The 20,417-nt window shown below is 36.0% G+C and overlaps 2 protein-coding genes across 3 annotated transcripts in view; both read right to left on the bottom strand.

Annotated features, from left to right (window-relative positions):
- LOC107742430 (serine/threonine-protein kinase 26-like) overlaps window positions 1–16,262 on the bottom strand; it is a 24,398-nt gene extending 8,136 nt beyond the window's left edge. Inside the window, exons 1-5 of the mRNA XM_016555383.1 lie at window positions 15,790–16,262; window positions 9,734–9,964; window positions 4,168–4,224; window positions 3,971–4,079; window positions 1,187–1,344 (exon numbers count right to left, since the gene is read on the bottom strand). Of these exons, the coding sequence (XP_016410869.1) occupies window positions 1,187–1,344; window positions 3,971–4,079; window positions 4,168–4,224; window positions 9,734–9,964; window positions 15,790–15,831 (597 nt within the window). The 5' untranslated portion in view covers window positions 15,832–16,262. The remainder of the gene's footprint in view (window positions 1–1,186; window positions 1,345–3,970; window positions 4,080–4,167; window positions 4,225–9,733; window positions 9,965–15,789) is intronic.
- Window positions 16,263–18,803: 2,541 nt separating this feature from the next.
- Window positions 18,804–20,417, bottom strand: part of tmem185 (transmembrane protein 185) — an 11,204-nt gene continuing 9,590 nt past the window's right edge. The window contains exon 7 of one of the 2 annotated variants that reach the window (XM_016555381.1): window positions 18,804–20,150. In XM_016555381.1, coding sequence (XP_016410867.1) covers window positions 19,906–20,150 — 245 coding nt within the window. In that variant the 3' untranslated portion in view covers window positions 18,804–19,905. The remainder of the gene's footprint in view (window positions 20,151–20,417) is intronic. The other variant, XM_016555382.1, reaches the window with a different exon arrangement.

The raw sequence follows: 20,417 nt of genomic DNA, 5'->3' as shown, positions 1-20,417 counted from the left end.
GAGTTCCGGTGCTTGATTCTGATTGGCTGAGCCGGTTCGAAGCTGTTGTAAATTACTCTACAAACGTACACCTTTGTTTACGTTTGTGTTGCTTGGCAACCACTTTGTTGCAACCACAACTGTTTCTGAGGAACTACATTGTTTGGTGGAAGAATACCGTTTTTATTAACATCATTACACTTTATTTGCTCTGTTTTGTGTTGTGAAACCTTACTACGTATATGGAATAACCGTTTTATAAAAGCAATAAGCCTCAAGAAGCCGTGGTTTACAGTGAATTTACAACAGTTAAGGGGCGTTGTTAGACACGACGCGAAGCGGAGTTGTGAAACCATAGTAAGGTTTCACAAAATAAAACGGAGCAAAAAAAAAAACTCATGAGCCTGCTCTACATAGAAAACAACAATGTAATTCTGGAAATGTTTACTTTCATAGTGTTGAGATTGTACACAAGACTGCTGGTGTATTAAGTGTTTAAAGGCCTGTCCACTCGGAGCGCGAAAAAGCTAAACGAATATCGGCCGCGCTGGAATAAAACAACAGATTCCTATGGATGCTTCCACACAGACCGCGAACATTCACGCACCGAAAATGCGAATGTGTTTTTTCGAACCAGTCCGACAATTCTTTTCAGTTTCGCAAAGTGAAAACATGGGCCATCCAATAAGATCTGAGCATTACATCACATGGCCAGAGTAACTGCTGTTACCCAAAAGGTCAGTAAGGTTTCACAAAATAAAACGGAGCAAAAAAAAAAACTCATGAGCCTGCTCTACATAGAAAACAACAATGTAATTCTGGAAATGTTTACTTTCATAGTGTTGAGATTGTACACAAGACTGCTGGTGTATTAAGTGTTTAAAGGCCTGTCCACTCGGAGCGCGAAAAAGCTAAACGAATATCGGCCGCGCTGGAATAAAACAACAGATTCCTATGGATGCTTCCACACAGACCGCGAACATTCACGCACCGAAAATGCGAATGTGTTTTTTCGAACCAGTCCGACAATTCTTTTCAGTTTCGCAAAGCGAAAACATGGGCCATCCAATAAGATCTGAGCATTACATCACATGGCCAGAGTAACTGCTTGTTACCCAAAAGGTCGATGCAGTAGCGCTAAAAGCTCAGAAGACATTGAGCACGAACGTAAAAACACCCAAGTAGAGGACTTTCAAGAGGGACGTACCTTCGAGTCATAGGCAGACTGCTGGATGACCTCCGGGGCCATCCAGAACGGTGTACCTACAAACGTCTCTCTTTTGATCTGCGTGTCTGTCAGCTGTCCCGCCACACCGAAGTCTGCCAGCTTCACCTCACCAGACTCAGACAACAACACGTTGGCAGCTGTAACCGTGTAAAAACAAGACACAATGGAGACCAACAGACATGGCAGCTTTTACTATTACTCAAATAAACAAAAACTGATGAATTTTTCCATTTCACGATGTATTAAATGTTTTCACAGTAGGAACAGGAGAGACCATGTAGTCAAAGAGATAATTTCAACACCTTTGCAACATGTTACGTTGTTTTTGGGCTACTTTTGACTGCAATCATCCGCAGTACATAAACACATGCCTTTGAAACATTCTGTTTGTAAGTAAGTCTTTTTTCACACATTCACATGGCCATGACTCACTGATGTTGGTCACATTTTACATCTAACCTTTTTTTAGTAAGCGTTTTATTTTGATTGTTAATTTTTTAATTGTTGACATATATAGGGCTGCATGTCTTGGGCATAAAATTATATTGTGATTATTTTGTTATATATTGCAATTGCAATTTGAATTTTATTTCAAATGAAAATGTCTCACATTGCTACAGTCCAGACACAAACAACAGAATTGCTCCTAATAGAAATAGGGCTACAGATGAATCATATTGTGATCATGGTAACTGCTTCTCTCAATTTATTAAGCATTATCGTTTGCGATATTTGCTGTTTTAATATCCTGAAAATGCTTCATTTTCATTCGCCATTTGCGTTATCCTGCATTGGTAACAAGCCTCCACAAACTTCAAAACTTCAAACACAAACTTTTCCTAACATGGCAACCACGCGCACAAGCTCTCTTTACATTACAGAGTAAGTAAGTCTTTTTTCACACATTCACATGGCCATGACTCACTGATGTTGGTCACATTTTACATCTAACCTTTTTTTAGTAAGCGTTTTATTTTGATTGTTAATTTTTTAATTGTTGACATATATAGGGCTGCATGTCTTGGGCATAAAATTATATTGTGATTATTTTGTTATATATTGCAATTGCAATTTGAATTTTATTTCAAATGAAAATGTCTCACATTGCTACAGTCCAGACACAAACAACAGAATTGCTGCTAATAGAAATAGGGCTACAGATGAATCATATTGTGATCATGGTAACTGCTTCTCTCAATTTATTAAGCATTATCGTTTGCGATATTTGCTGTTTTAATATCCTGAAAATGCTTCATTTTCATTCGCCATTTGCGTTATCCTGCATTGGTAACAAGCCTCCACAAACTTCCATGGTTGCAGTTGCTAGATGTCAAGTCCCCCAATTTTTAATGGATACTTTCATAAATGAATACATTTTCTGACCACTGGTTTACTTAATTTTCCTAACATGGCAACCACGCGCACAAGCTCTCTTTACATTACAGAGAAAGCGCTGATGAGCTGAAAATACTGGCAAACACGTAAGCTGGAGTTTGTCGATCTCTATTAAGATATTCAGCTCAAATGAAAGTGTAATAAAAACAGTGTTTTCTTTCACATGGCTATTTGTGCTGTTTGCTGCAAATAAATCTGCAAGCAAACCATGAGCAAACCAAAAACTAAAAAAACAATAATCATGTTTAATAATCATGAATATATATTTGAGCAAAATAATTGTGATATACCATTATCCTGCAGCCTTACTTTTAAGGGTATTCAACTCTACACTCTTTATTCTTTAAAAAACTACTAACACTACAATAAAATATACACTGCCGTTCAAGTTTGGGATCAGTAAGATTTTTTATGTTGTTTTTTTTAAGTGACTTGTGCTCATCAAGGCTGCATTTATTTGATCAAAAATACAGAAAAAATAGTAAAAATTGTGAAATATTATTGCAATTCCAAGTAACAGTTTTCTATTTTAATATACTTTAAAATATTATTTATTCCTGTGATGCAATGCTGAATTTTCAGCATCATTACTCCAGTCTTCAGTGTCACATGATCCTTCAGAAATCATTCTAATATGCTGATTTGGAACTGAATGGAAACAGTTGTGCTGCTTAATATTTTTTGGAACCTGTGATGCTTTTTTCAGGGTTTTTAAAATAGAAACCTTCTGTAACAACATACACTACCATTTAAAAGTTTGAGGTCAGCAAATTTTCTTTCTTTTTTTTCAGCACAGACTTAAATTGAAAGTGTTAAATTGATCAAATAAAAGTACTAGTCAAGACTTATATTGCTAGAAAATATTTCTATCTTGAATAAATGTTGTTCTTTTTAACTTTTTATTCATCAAAGAATCCTGAAAAAAGCATCACAGGTTCCAAAAAAAAAAATCTTAAGCAGCACAACTGTTTCCAACATTGATAATAAATCAGCATATTAGAATGATTTCTGAAGCATCATGTGACACTGAAGACTGAAGAAATGATGCTGAAAATTCAGCTTTGTCTTAAATTCTTCATTTTCAAATGTTCAAACCCTCAACTCAAGGTTTTAAGATGTAAAATCCTTTATCAAATCACAAGTTTAAGGTTGAGCTCCAGTCCTTTCAAAACGATAATAATAATAATAATAATAACACAAAACTACTGAAGACACAACACCAATCAGTGCAGCTATTTGCAGACCAGCCATCCGGAATCTACCTCACCCTGCATAGTTCAAACAAGTGGAAAAACAAACGGCAGTGGAAAAACAAAGTCGTCACACCCACTCATCCAAGCAGACACAAATATTCCTCTGCGTACACACCTTTTATGTCCCTGTGGATTTTCTTCTCACAGTGCAGGTAGTCCAAACCTTTCAAAATCTCCTTCAGCATGGTGGCTATCTGGCATTCGTCAAAGGGTCCAGCTCTCAGCTGCACACACACACACGCACACACACACACACACCAGGTTGAGGGTGTAGGGCTCATGATCGCTCGCAGATAAAGTCAAAGCACTTACCAGGTCCAGAGCCGAACCTCCTCCCAGATATTCCATTATGATCCATAGTTTACTACCCTAAAGGAAAAACAAGACATTTAGATATGAACTCAGAGGTAGGAAAGCACTGAAAAATTTCAATTATGACCAACTGTGTAATAGCTCTGATTCACTGAGTGAGTCAACTCAAAAGTGAGTTTCGTAATGTAATCTTTTTGTCTGACTTTTGTTGTTGGTACAGGAAACACTGGCAAGCATGATATCTGATGAATATATCATCACATTTTATGAGAGAAGTAACTATAATGGGATTATGACATATGTCAGAGGAGTGAATGTGAGATCACCGGCAATCAATCTCTTATTAGTTGACACAGCTTTTGTTTTTCCTTATTTTTTATTAACTTGTCCTTCTGCGTTCAAACTGTAGACCAAAAGCTGTTGTTGTTGAAATTATAATGTATGTTTATATTTAAAAGCTTTCTCATGCACAATGTATAGCATACCCTATATTTACGCTGTTGTTTTGTTTTATTTTTATTCAGCCTTCAATTTGGATGAGACCACTGGCCAAGATATGGTATTTTCTTTTCAAAAGATACAGAAGAAAACGGCTTTTTTATTCAATTAATTAAACTAAGAAATAATCAACCTATCAGAATAATTATTAGCAGCAGCCTTACTTAAATATTAGAAATACAAACATCTTAAAACAACAGCATGTAGCCTTAAAATATTTCAAGATGAACAGGTTCACCCCAGAATAAACTCTTTCACCCTCATATAATTCTAAACTTCTATGGCTTGCTTTCTCCTGTGAAAGACAAAAGAAAATATCTGAAGAATCTCTCAGTTGTTTTTGTTCATATTATGAAAGTCAATTGTGACCCAAATAAGACAAATACAGCAAAGCCTGAAACACTGACTAACCTCACTGGTTCTCGCATGTATATTGTAGATATTTGACAATATTTGCTTTGAAAGTGCATTCAGAAAACTTAAAATACACCTGTTTTGAGTCATAAGGATTTTCACTCAGCCTTTATGCAATTTTTTGGGGCATTAATGTACTGGGTTAAACTGACTTTCATAATATGTACAAAACTTCTGTTGTACCATTCCCTTCAGATAACTTTTGTATCTTTTTGGAATGATATTAAGGTGAGTAAATTATGAAAATTTTCATCACAGTTCCACAGTAAAATTCCAGATAGTTAGTATTATCGTTCCATGTTTTAATTATGATTAAAATTGTGTTTGAGTAAATATGTAAATATGGTCAAGTGCAAAATGCATGTGCAGCAGTAATCTTCCCCATACGTCACGTTATATATTGAGAACACTATTGTAATAGAATGGGTATAGAATGTAATAGAATAGAATACTATGTTTTTGTTGTGTGTGTATTGGATTAATCTCATATAGGATGCGGTTTGGTTGAGTTAATTAACCCACTACAAAAGCAATTCAATTACAGGCAATGCCCAACATTATTGACTATAATTGGATTATCTGAAACAATAACATTCCATTTAAATGTTCATTTTCAAAAACACCGATACATTATTAATAATCCAGCAGTGATATTTTTTTCATCATATTACGGGCAACAGTACGTATAAATTAAGTTACTCTTCATGGCTAAAAATCACAGTTCCACAGTAAAATTCCAGATAGTTAGTATTATCGTTCCATGTTTTAATTATGATTAAAATTGTGTTTGAGTAAATATGTAAATATGGTCAAGTGCAAAATGCATGTGCAGCAGTAATCTTCCCCATATGTTACGTTATATATTGAGAACACTATTGTAATAGAATGGGTATAGGATGTAATAGAATAAAATACTATGTTTTTGTTGTGTGTGTATTGGATTAATCTCATATAGGATGCGGTTTGGTTGAGTTAATTAACCCACTACAAAAGCAATTCAATTATAGGCAATGCCCAACATTATTGACTATAATTGGATTATCTGAAACAATAACATTCCATTTAAATATTCCTTTTCAAAAACACAGATACATTATTAATAATCCAGCAGTGATATTTTTTTTCATCATATTATGGACAACAGTACGTATAAATTAAGTTACTCTTCATGGCTAAAAAAAACATGCAGCAATGTCTGGAAGAACTTGATATACAAGATGTACAGCAAGATGTACAGTGCGCCAAGCTGTCATATACATAACACTATCATGAGAACACTACTGTAATACAACGTTGTGAATTCTTTGTGTTTAGTTGCCTGTGTTTTAGCGCATTGTTACGGAAAGAGTGCATTCATAACAGGAGTTACATTCTGACTAGCACATCATTTAGTTCAAGTTCACTTGTGCATTCACAGCATTTTGTGTAGATAGAAAAACGTTGTAATATATTTCTGTTGTGCATGCATGTAGCCTATCGGTTTAATTTAATAGAGGATGCAGGTTAAATAGTGCTAATTAACCCAATAGTGCCTTAGTTTACCGACTTGATCATCTGAAACAATCATAGTCCTTAAATTCTTCTTTTTCAAAAACACTGATGATGCATGATTAATAATCTAGCGGTGTTATTTTTCTCATTATATTGTCATCAACAGTATGTTTTAATTAAAATCTTCTCATTATCACCATGATGTACATACTCCTCTGTTTTACTGATACATCGAGTCCTTGAAAGGATAAAAATGCACTTTGCTTTGCTTAACTAAGGTTGTGTTCATTTAAACCTGCACTAAGTAGGGTTTACCTCTTATGGTCACCTGGTGCCATCTTAAATATTAACAGTTAATTTTTAACAGCACCACCAGTATTTAATAACACTATAACAGTAATAATTTGTCACTATAACTGTGATATGAAACTTTCATCTCTAATAAAGAATGTGGATGTTACATGATGAAAACAATGCATTGTTATTTTACAATTGGTGACTTTATTCAACTTCTGAAGTATTTCTGTCCTAAATACTACCATTAGACCTACCTAAAAACTTTAAACACTGTTTATTTAATTTGTATCTTTGTTCTGTTGTATTTGTTTGTGCTATTGTAGTAACATTTGTTTGTCTGTTCTTATTTTATTACTGACTATTTACTTGTTTTCAACCATTGTTAAACTTTATATTAGTTCATATTTTACTATGTGGTATTGAAATTGGAAATGTGAAAATTCACTGGTATGTAAAATGTTGGTGTTGTAACAACTTTATTACATAGGTCAAAAAAAATCTGATCACCACAAAATTTGCATTTAAATGGGTGTACACCATTTTCCTCGCACATAATGTGATTTATTTATTTATTTATTTTTAATTAAAAAAATGCAAGTCTTTCAATACTGAAGATGTTTTAGCAACATAGACAGTACAATGACACACACTAGGGGGCTCGTTAATTCATATACTCCTAGTGTCTTGTTCTGTTAATGTGGTAGTGTCACATGGATGGGAATATGCATATGGAAATTATATGCATATAAGGTAATGCATAGTGAAACTAGGCATTGCAGGCACCATATAGCCTATGGTTATTTTGGGGAGGAAACAGGATGGGGGAAAAGTCTTGTGCATGTGTGCACAATTTTTAACTTAAAAAAATTATAAAGGGAATATTGTGCAGATTTTAATGCACATGTGGTTTTATCAATCTGAAAACTGTGTATGCAAAATCTACTTTATGTCCATTATGCACACTTTTAGTTGTAATCTGCACGTTTCATACACAAGGCCCCTGTTCTTTTTTTAACTTGATACTTAACCGTGATGCAGACTTGTCATCATTTGTTGGAAACAAACACTGGCCATCGATGCACACAGACACACAAAGCGGCCAGACAAAAAGCGCACGTTCTGTCTGGCAGCCTTCCAGAAATACAGGTACTGTGACATAGCACAAAGGGTTTGGCCATGAGTCACCAATGGCATCAAATCTTTACAAACAGCTTCCGAACTCCCCATTAAAATATATCCTCAGCCCTCTTTTGTATTTATTTTAATCCAAAGGCAACCATGCGTACTGTGCATGTACTAGTGTTACAAACAATGCACAGCACTACAGTGCTATGATAATATTGTGCTACTCATGCCTCAAAAAACCTGAGGCTGGGAACAGAGAACCGGTGATTATCTAGAACAATACTAGAACCGTGCGTAATTCTTAAATTTTGGTTCCGAAAACAGTTCTGGTGCGACATCTGGGCAAAGAGCTTATCCTTTAATGGTGATATGGACTAGTGTCTGTGAATATTAAAGCGCAAAAAGACTGCTATTTGAATGAAGTCCGCATGTTCTGTGTGTATGTGTGTGAATGCTTGGTGTACTACACATACTGAAGACTATTAATTTTTTTTCTTTTCAATTAAAAATATTAAGGAAAATGATATTAATATTTAATGCTTTTTGTTTTTATTACTTACTGTCAAAATATTTTAATAGAATGGTACTATCAACAAATTCAAAATATAGTATTTTACAAATTTTGTTAAACTAATCCATTTTTTCTGAAGCAAAATCAAAACCTAACCTATTTAACCCTTGAATTAATTCCTATCCGATGATAAAGAATGTGCAACATACAAGTAGTACAAGGGCTTTTCTGTGCTGAATTCCATTCTCGATTCCATTCTAATGGTTTAATTAAATTGTAATCATTAAAAAGTATGTCTAGCCAATTAATTTCGTAAGACATTTACAAAATGTAATTTATTTAAAAAAATTAACAATAAGAAGGGCCTTTGAAAAGTTTTTTTCCCAAATGCTGTGTTGTCCATTTTAATTTTTCTGTATGTCACTTTTTTTCTGGATTAAAGATTTCATACAAATGTAAAATCAAAACTAGTGGTAATCAAATGAATTCATAAAACTATAGCCATTCAATCTTTTAAAGTGAATGAAAACAATTTACAACAAAACATTGCATTTCTATTATTTATCAACTTGCTGTAATAGAGGCTTACTATATAAATTAAAACATTGTATTATTATTATGTCATTTAAAAAAAAAAAATTAAACTGAACTTTTATTTTGGCGAGTTGTCGTGACTGCGCTCTTAAGGAAATATTACCACTCCGCTCCCCGCTCACATGCTCTGGATACAATAAGACTGTATCTATATCCAAGTTTTTGCAAGAGTGCAGAACTCTGTAAACTTGCGCTGAACTGAATTGATTATGAAGGGAGCTGTATACAACCCATTCAATTTGAATGAAATTTGTTCTTTTTTAATGCTGCACGCAGCATAGTTTCAGGAGTGACATCCGTATTTAAATATTAGATTGAATCTAAAACTGCAAAGACTGACATAGTGATCATCATAGCAACGGATGAGACAAAAACTTTAAAAAAAGCAATATTTACTTAAAAAACATTTGAAGGCTACATGCTGTTTTAATGTATTACTTACTTATTATTATCATTAATAATTAACATAGAATTCTTTTTTTTTTTTAAATTGGTCTCAGATAGAGTTCCAATAGTTTTTGCTATACCAAGAACTGAGGAATTTTACTGTTATTGGCACCCACTACTGACATTTTGTTATTGTGACAACACTACTAGCACAGCTAATGTGTGGAAAAAGTCAAAGTCAATCCATACCTTTAAGTAAGAGCCATAGTATTTGGTAACATGAGGACTATCACACTGGCTGAGTACGGTGATCTCCTGTTGGATGTCTTCGATTTCATCTTCTGCCTCCTCAAGATCGATGGTCTTGATGGCCACTACGTTTTGAGTGCGGCGGTCGATGCCTTTGAACACCTCACCGAACGAGCCCTTCCCGATACGCTCTAGTTTAGTGAACAACTCCTCAGGGTCTGTTCGGCTGTTCTGGAATACAAAAGTTACAGAGTTAGTTTGAGTTGACTAGATTAGGTAGTCAACTGGTTAACTATACATCTCAGGTAAATTTGCTGTAATCACATATTTGGAATGCAAGTTTATAGTATAAAATAAGACTATTAACATAAAATCTCTGATATTCAACACTAAAAGACCTCTCCCTTTCTTTATAAACCATGTTTCACTGCACCAAAAACATGTACAGTTGCTTGATTATTTTCCTTCAGTTTTACAAAAGGCTCAACAAGGAACAATGAAGATCAAAGACAAGTAGTTCGTAAGTGTTTATATCAGAGAGAATGCCAATGCCACATTGGGTTAATCAATAATATTCCAAGAAACCTTTGGGAGGGGAGCTCTACAAATCAATATATGCAGCGGTTTAACTGGTATCGGTTACCTATTGCAGATACAGTTATTTCACCGCATCCAATACGGAGTTTTGTTGCGTTTAGTCTGTTTATTAGCTTTAAAGTCCACATGAAAAGTCTGCATGAAATCAAAACAAGGTTATTTACGGGAGTTGGGGAGGGATAGATTGTCCGACGCATGTGCATATGTTCAAGGGCACCTTTATGCACTAGAAAGCCATATCCTGCTTGCTGTCAATTACACACACACACACACACACACACACACACAGTTGAATGAGTATATAAACATGCATAATGTTTCATGGTTGAAGTAAAATACAATGGCAATCACAGGCTCCATTGAACAGGATTTGCGCGGTGAGAAACATGCACTTTGCTTGACCCTCATCGGTATTTCAGTTTTTCTCTTCTAAATGCTCCACAAAGGCATCACTTGGAATGTAACATAAATTTGATAATGAAACTATTGACAGGCGGCTGTTTTCAAACACTTCCCTTCCCAACACTTGATAAATTCCACCATCAATCTGTGTCTGAAGTTGGTGACTTATCCACTTATCCAATATAGTCAAATCCATATTCACAATATATGGAAAAGGGAGAGCATTGTGAGAAACCTGGAAAATGGTATTACCAGTGTTTAACGGTTTAAATCGGTCTGACAAGTCATTGACTGCATGAAGATTGGAGATTGTAGCTCACTTAGGGTGCTTTCACACCTGTAGATCGATTGCTTTGTTCCGAAACAGGGATTACAATTATTACAATGTTGCTTTTTATTCTTGGTGCGGTTCGCTTTCACACGTCAAAGTTTCTAAACGGACCAAATTTGTTAATACAAGTCACGTGCGAGTAAACTGTTCTCTCATTGGTCAACGTTTCACGGTTCATTTTCCGGGATTCCACTAGCTGTCACGGCTGTCCTCCGTCAGGATGGAACGACAACAGCTTTGCGGGCTTATTGTTGTTTTGAAAAATCACTTACTCTGCCTTTAATTTTGAGGTATTAGCAAAACAACAAAGCTAATGTTTTTTATGGAACTTACATAATTACCCATCATAAATTGTGATGTAGCCTAATTTGTTGTTCCGTTGGATCGGATTGCTTTCTCACTACAACCGAACCGCTCCAGTGCTCGTTTTCAATCGAGCCGAGACCACCTCGTTCAGGCGATCTCAGACCGATTGTTTTGGCGCGGATCCGAGCGAGATTGCCATGTTCACATATGCCCAAACGAACCGAGCTAAGGGGGGAAACGCACCAGGTTCCGAAACAACAGGCCAGGTGTGAAAGCACCCTTACTGAACTGCAATAATTTCACCTATGTCTGTTTTGAAGAAAATTTAGTGAAACTGAAGGTTCATGAAACTTGAATCAATGTATTTACTGGATTAACCAGGCATTTATATTGAATAACGATAGGCCTATATAGTTTCTCTTAAGTTTCCTATAAAAATGTTTTAACCCTTGTGCATCCTTAGGGACATTTTTGTCTTTTAGTTTTCTGATTTTGGCTGTGTTAATGCAAACAGCATACAGTTAGTCAAAAAAAGTGTATTTTTATTGGAATGTAAATATTTTACCATCAATTCCTTTTATAAATCTATTTTACACTGGGCACAAAAAAATTGCACTCAGAACCTTAAGGAAAAAAAATGTTTCCACGGACACCCATTAAAATATTTAAATTATTTAACACCAGTGCCATTTAAGCATTAAATCATGCATCCTTTGTTAATAGCCTTTTATTCTGTTGGTGAGCCTTCAAAATTTACAATTTTTAAATTTTTTTACTATTTTCCACCTGATAGTACACATGGAGCAAATACTCACTTTTTCCTGTTTTGTGCTTCTGCTGAAAAAAGGCCAACTGAATTGAAATTATGGAATTATTGGTATGGATATCAAGAGTGTGTTCTGTATGCGAGTGTTGAGAAATATGTGTGTGTGTGTGTGTGTGTGTGTGTATAAGGTAGTTTAAAATAATCTGACACTGCACAAAAATAATAATGCATCAGAATGAATGTTTTTCCTAATCGGCGTTCTGACTTTTTGACATTGTCCTCTAACTTGTTTAAATTGACACACAAGGGCTAATTATGGTGCAATGTATTTCACTGTTGAAATGACATGACCTATGGTGTTTCACTAAACATCGGAGTGAATCCTCACGCTCACTGGTTGCTGTCTTTGTATATATTCTAGTAGCATAGTGTTGTTTGTAAATGCAAGGAGTAAAAATAAGTCATTGGATACACTTACTATCATGCTTTACTAGTGGAGACAAGAAGAAACGCTCTGTAGCAATAAGACAGAATTAAAAAAAAAAAAAACGAGAGCAAACATGTGTGTCCAACACAAGGTATAAATATTTGATGGAGAAAATCATGAGAATGGACGCCCAACAAAAACGTTTTTGGACAGGTAAGATAATTAATTATTGCGTAGACTACTCTCTAAATCTCACTAGCATCAGTGTAATTTACAAAAAACTCAAAGACAATCATGCAGATCCACATCTATAGATGGCAGTGCAGCATCTAACGCCATTGAGGCATTACCACTTAATGCACCTTTTTAAAACGGACTAGTTTATAAAGCTGATTTCTTTGCAATTTGGGCTTAAAAGACCATTAATATTTAGTAATATTGTCGATTCAACTGCACTGATGCTATCAGATGAGAACAAAACTTGAGCTGAATAATGACTAACTCTGCAACATTGACACTCATTCATTTGGAAACTGACATAAGGACCTATATTTTTTTTTAGTAGTTTTTTTATTAAGTTTTTCAAAAACATGCACATTGTGATATCATCTGCAACCAAATATTAAAGAATATGAAAATATGGCTTTTGCTTATATCTCTCACCCCAAATTCTGCATTTATGACATGTTTGATAATTGTTGGTTAACCTTTTTAACTGGTTAACCGTTTAAAAGAATTCACCAAAATTTGCATCCATAATTGCTGTCTACCAAAATTCTAAGAATACCATGATACTTTTTTGCTTGATTTGCAAATTCAGATAATGTGCAGTGACAGGTTTTGTGGTAAAATAATTTATTTAAACACCGAATGTGGCTTGTATAGTTAGAATTCACGTCCAATTAGACTGGTCTTTGGGCATCTCCGATGCGGTTTAGATCCAGTGAAGCAGCAGTGATGAGCCATACCCTGCTCCACCGTCTGCGTCCTTCTGATAAACCGCTGTGCACAGACCGGTACGTTAATGACCAGGCTATCTGTATGTTAACAAGCTTGCAACGAGGGTGTGAACGTACCCCACAAGATTTATCAGCTGGATGCATTTCCTCCACTATACAAACACATGAACTGGCAACAAAGAGGTACACACCTCAGGGGCTGTGGAAATGCATTTGGGAAAACGTACCCATGTGCACTACATGACACAACAAGCTGTCATCGTGTTCCTTCAGACTTTCGCTGTACCTGACGCGGGTGTTAACCATGGGAAACCAGCGCTCGAAACACTTCCTTGCAGGCCACACCCAGACACTACGCCTGAGAACGACACTCCTTCATACTTCTGGAGCTATAACACATCACTTCTATGATTGGACAATTGTATCGCCTATTTAGAATAATTGCACTTTAAACCCCAGGCAGACTCACAAAATAAACATTAAAAAGGCGTCACAAGTGTAACATTAATGAGCAAAGTTACCCACCTCTGTTACCCATCTGCTGTGCATAATGATTAACAATACCACCCAGTTGTCATAGCAGAGAAGTCAACGTACGTGTGTGTGTGTGTGTGTGTGTGTTATTCCAGGAAGGAGCACATGCTTAGTTGTGGTGTTCTGGATCAGTGACATTTCTGACCTCCGTCTGTTATCAAAAAAGGAACAGAGCTGAAGTTCTAATGCGCCGCCAACCAAACACGGCTTGATTCCAAGCGTCTACCGAGTGTGAAGTTGAGACAGCGGCCACAAAACGGAACCACATTCAGACTTCCTGTGCTGCAAGGAAGGCTGTCACACAAAACAGCTTAAAACACAAGGATTACATCACTGTCCTAGATCACGAGCAGCAAAAGCAGACTCATTATGCTTTATAAAGAGAGATGGGAACAAGAGTGAGTGCTAGCACACCTTTAGGGAGCAGATGCCACCTTATACACAAATATCTGCTCCATCATTAGACCAGGAGCATAGAGATATCCAAATATAGACTGATCCGGACCACAAATCAGCTCATAGTGACTAAGCCATCCATTCAGTCATATACACAAATAAATACACTTAGAATCCATTAATATGCTCCTTAATGCAACATACTGGAAAACAGCTCAAGGAAATAATTAGATATCAGATGCATGTTGCTCATTGGTGTTTCTAATTTCTGAAACATATAATGATGCTATAATTAATATAAAAACATAATGCTACTAAACATGAGTCACCAATCATTTTAATATTTCCCATGTAGCAGTAACTACAGTAGAAACTGTCACATTTTTATAAATCAGAATGACATTAGATATCATGAGCTCAAATTCAAATGTCCAGTAAACTGTGAAGTGTGAACTGCATATTAATATTAAAAACAAAATCAATGTCTGTGTGACGAGTGGGGGCGGGGCCGAGAGCCGTGGGAACGGAGCGAGGCCGGTGGAGTGATTGCTAATGAGGGACACCTGCACCCACTCACCACAGTCTGTTTTGTATTACTTAACTTGGAGACATTTACTTTTTTCATAATCTAGCATTGTAATATGTGACCCTGGAACACAAAACCAGTCGTAAGTAGCTTGTAACACTCCAAAGAGAAAGGAAAAATTGAAATCGCATCATATGACCCCTTTAAAAGCGATTTTCTCAATATTTTGATTTTTTTGCGCCCTCAGAATCCAGATTTTCAAATAATTGTATCTCGGCCAAATATTGTCCTATCTTAACAAACCATACATCAATGGAAAGCTTATTTATTCAGCTTTCAGATGATGTATAAATCTCAATTTAAAAAAAACTGACCCTTATGACTGGTTTTGTGGGCCATGGTCACATTTGACAACAGTTTATAACAACTTTCGTCGTCCTACACAACACATTTAACTTGAATAGACACAAGTAAGTTATGCCATAACAAAAAGAGTATCGCTAAATTACTATTGCGCAGGTATCAGAGGATAATGCCATGGTACTATAACATTTACTCATTTACATTGGTAGTAGATAATTACCATATGCGTGTACCATGGCACTTTAAATAATCTAAAAGAATACAGTGGTACGTGCACAAAAACATGGCTTTTCTATAGTACGATTTAAAAAATGGTACTTTTTTGAAAAGTTGTTAAAGAACTGACAGAAGCGAATGTAAAGATGCAACATGGATGATTCATGAGTAATGCAGGTTAGCCTATGATTATGATGATGATGGCCTGGCTTTACCTTTCCACACAAACTCACCTGCATTCCAGGAACTTGAACAGCTACCGGCGACTGAGCCATCTCCACCCGTCCACAGACACACTACACAGCGAATAAACTCTCGGAGAGACACTTAAAGAGTTCTTTTTCTCACACTACTTTGTATTAAATTACATATATTACTATATTTACACTCTATTCACACTGTTCGCGAAACTCGTCGCGACGCCAAACTCTTGAGCTAGCTGCGCTCTGCTAGCTTTAAAGTCGACACTCGGTGACCATAATTCCTTCGTCAGGCGGACTTTTTGTTATTTGTATGAGATCCAGACGGTCGTCGGTGGCTTGTTACACGCTTTTGGCGAGAGTTTGCGGAGAGTTTGTTCTTCAGGAGATCCTCTTTGCCGCCATGACTCGCGCAGCGCTCGCGGAGTTGTTTTGTGCTTCAGCTCTGGCCGTTGGGTGGAGCACACAGACACTGCGTCACTAACGCTGCTGCCACCATCAGGAGCTTCACCACACACTGTGAACTGCTCGGGGTGGACTTTTCTAATTTTGTTAAAAATTATTTATGTTTAAACTTCTGTATAACCCCCCAAAAAATGCGTTTTTGGTTACTCGTTGAATCTAGACCCTTATCACTTTAAATGTATTAATTTATTGCTATTTCTTGCCAAATTTTACATTCATAAATGTACATTTTCAAAGAAAACTTTTTTTGATTAAAAAAAAAGATACTTAAGATTTAAGAAACTCTAATAATTTTATTGCATGTAAGACTATTTCATGGTGTGTGTTCTTATAAGCTAACATAGTATGCTATGGATTAATGTATGTAACCCTCATTGCCTTTTGTTCTTATTCTGTCTTTGTATTTGTATATCTTGTTCTTTTGTTGCATAATAATAATAAAAAGCTTCACCACACACATTTCTCCATGCTGTTGCCTTGATATAGCCTATTTACAGTTGATGTCAAAAGTTTACATACACCTTGCAGAATCTGCAAAATGTTAATTATTTTACCAAAATAAGAGGGATCATGCAAAATGCATGTTATTGTTTATTTAGTACTGAGCTGAATAAGATATTTCACATAAAAGATGTTTACATATAGTCCGCAAGAGAAAATAATAGTTGAATTTATAAAAATGACCCCGTTCAAAAGTTTACATCCCCTTGATTCTTAATACTGTGTTGTTGCCTGAATGATCCACAGCTGTGTGTTTTTGTTTAGTGATAGTTCTTCATGAGTCCCTTGTTTGTCCTGAACAGTTGTCCTAGACAGAAAAATCCTTCAGGTCCCACAAATTCTTTGGTTTTCCAGCATTTTTGTGTATTTAAACCATTTTCAACAATGACTGTGTGATTTTGAGATCCATCTTTTCACACTGAGGACAACAGAGGGACTCATATGCAACTATTACAGAAGGTTCAAACGCGCACTGATGCTCCAGAAGGAAAAACCATGCATTAAGAGCCGGGGGGTGAAAACTTTTGAACAGAATGAAGATGCGTACACTCTGTCTTCAACTCTTCTGTTATAAAAAGATAAGTGATAAACTTTTATGCTCTCTCTCTTAAGAGAGGTAAGAAGGGGGAAGATGTCCCCCTAAAGGACAGTGTGGATTTACTTTTAGATTTTATATGTTTAAACGTCAATTATTAAAAAAGGGGGAAATTGCACATCAGATTCCAAAAATTAAGAAATTCACAATACTTTCATAATTTACTGATTCTCCCTAATTCCTCTTTTCCATCTTTTAAATCTTCCTTTCTAAAGTAGCCTACCGCTTATATATGAAAGTCTTCCAGTTTGGACATTCACACAAAGACCAGTCACTATAGTCAGGTAAATATAATTACACAGAAAATTGAGACGCCACACTGCATTTGACTGCTGGATTTACAACTGAAGAGACTGGAAAAAGCGTAGCGCCAGACACAAGCCCAACTCCAATGAAGTTCATAAACATCTGGCGGTGCGTAGAACCGAAAATAGTTCAAATATCAAAAAACAAATAAGATCCGCACACGAAAATAGGCCAAACTGCTCATATAAATGTATTATCCAGAGGCCACAAATAAAGTGCAAAGGTACAAAATTGTTTGAGCAGTTTGGCCTATTTTTCTTACTTGTTTTTTGACCCCTGGATTTACAGAAATCATTTCACGTTTAAGAAGCGTTTTCTCAACATTGCTTCAACTACTGATGAATACATTCATTTTTATTTCAATCAGTAGGTTATTCAACCACGTATTACTGTCTTTGGGAGGCTTTCGTCTTTCAAACACATTAAAATGCACAAATTCACTTTATTTCTTAATTTACATTTAATGCAGGGATTCCCAAACTTTTTTTGTCATCTGAACCTCTTTTTCAGGTAAACAAACTAAATATTTCCGTTTTTAGTGTTTTATTTTGATTGGTTATGTTTTAAAATTATTTATTTTAACGTTTATGATTTAATTGTTAGCTTTTCATTAAACTCACAAACCCCCTGCAGTTCCTTTACGAACTAGTTTGGGAAACCTTGACATAATGTAATGTTTAATGCACTTCATGATTGTTAATAACAATGAATGGAATATATTTTCTTCTTTGTATTTTTATATCAAGATGGTACAAGATTAACCTGTTTAAATCAATGTGATAAACGAGTAATCCAAAACTACTAGTCCGATTATATTACCTAGAATGTGTAACGTAATGGATTATGTTACTAACTACAACTTTTGCTGTGTAATTTGGAATCCGTAACGGATTACAATTTTAAAGTAACTTAAGCTCTGTTGATATTTACGTATTTTTAAAGTGTCATAAAAAAAAGTTTTTCGAATAATTGAATAACCAACGACAGAAAAATTGAATAGCACACGATTGACGGCAGAAAGAGTTGCAAGTTACTACTATACTGAATACTTGAATAAACTCCTGACTCTAAGTGTGAGCCTTAGCAAGCACCCGTCATTCAAAAAGGAAACAATAATATATGTGATAAATGCAAGATAATGGATAATTCCAAATTTTAAAACGTGAAAAGATTCACACAGTTTTTGCATGATAACATTTTAATGTGAGGCACTGTCGAGAGCTACGGTATGTCTTGCCTTTACAAAGGAATGGACACACTGGACGTCGAGAGTGGTTAATGTGTACAGTGGGGAATGAAACCGTAATATTGGTCCACATCCACATTTCTATGGCTATTCACTCAGACCAGCTGAGAAAGTGAATTAAGTCAATGTCTGCTAGCCATTGAACAAGAGGACAATATTTCATATTGTCTTGCATGACAGTATCCAACATAAAAATACAAGTTTTCAGATCTGGGTGTAGGATATAGGCAACATACTGCAACTGGTCAACACTTAAATAGCAATTAAAAGGGGATTAAAAGAAAACTGTTACTGTAAGAGGCCAACTCAATGGACTGAAATGACAGGGAACATACAGGTAGTGGTTATATTTTCAAGAAAGGTTACCTACTAACTGTACGGGGTGTGAAATCAGTATGTATCACACTGGAGTGAAAGTCTGGAGAGTTCTGCATTGAAAACCTCAGTCTTCTAATGGTTTTCATTGGCTAGCCTCAGTCACATATGGTAGCAGCCTATCAGATGCAGAAATGATTGACGTAAATAATGCTTTTATACCAATGATTTTCTTCCACAGAAAAGGCTGCAATCACAGTGTAAATGAGGAACCGTCGTGTGTTCCCACAGAGAAAAAATCTTGCAGATTCAGAACGAATGTTTAGATGTAGCTAAGACCGACGGATGAGTAACTGAATGCCTACACCACACATGGATTTAAAATACAGAAAACACACAACTGGTAAAAAAACGAAACACTTTGCTTATTTACAGATTAGACGGTCTCTCGGCGAGTCCTTTGACTTTGAGTTGTCTGGAAAGTTCAAAGATCCGCTCCAGAAGGCAACAGGTCCCATCTATGGATTTTACAGACACAAGGCTATGGTATACAAAACGCTTGGGAGTCAGTATTTGAGCTTAAGAGTCTTTCCTTAAGAGTCTCAGGAGAAGCATCTGTGTAGATTGGATTTTTCTTCGTAAATGGTACGTCCTGAAGCGGAGCCCAGCGCATAGTGCTATACTGTTCATGAACAGCCGAACGAGGACAGAGCTTTGAATGTTAGTCTGGCATGTCGATGCACAGTTTGGGAGGCGGCACAAAGTATTTCCCAGGACTTTGGGTGACCACCACACCCGTCTTCTTACGAAGCATGGGAGGGATTTTAGGCACCTCGTGGATGGGCAATTCCTCGGACACCTCGGAGTCCTCGTGGTGCAGGTCATAGGATATGTTGCCATACTCCCTCAGGAAGGGGAAGAGTTCGAGAAGAAACTGGCAGAAGTCTTTGCGAATGCCAAACCACCCTGATACAGAGGGAAATGAGAGAAGAAGAGCTCAAGTCAACACTGAAACCAAATACAGTACATTATCATTTCCTTTTGCATGATTTTTTCATTTAAAGGCACAATATGTAAGATTTTTTTATTAAAATATCCAAAAACCACTAGAACAGTGTTATATATTTTGCTGACTTGTGTACTTACATTATCCCAAATGTTTCAAAGAATGTTTAAATCCAGAGAAATAAGCAATTTTAACTAGTGACACGGACCGTGTCCATAGTGTCATTG

The sequence above is a fragment of the Sinocyclocheilus rhinocerous genome, unplaced genomic scaffold (genome assembly GCF_001515625.1).
Source record: "Sinocyclocheilus rhinocerous isolate Xijiao unplaced genomic scaffold, SAMN03320098_v1.1 scaffold1427, whole genome shotgun sequence".
NCBI lineage: Eukaryota > Metazoa > Chordata > Actinopteri > Cypriniformes > Cyprinidae > Sinocyclocheilus > Sinocyclocheilus rhinocerous.
Note: the sequence above shows the minus strand (reverse complement) of the source record. Positions and strands in the feature narration are given on the sequence as shown.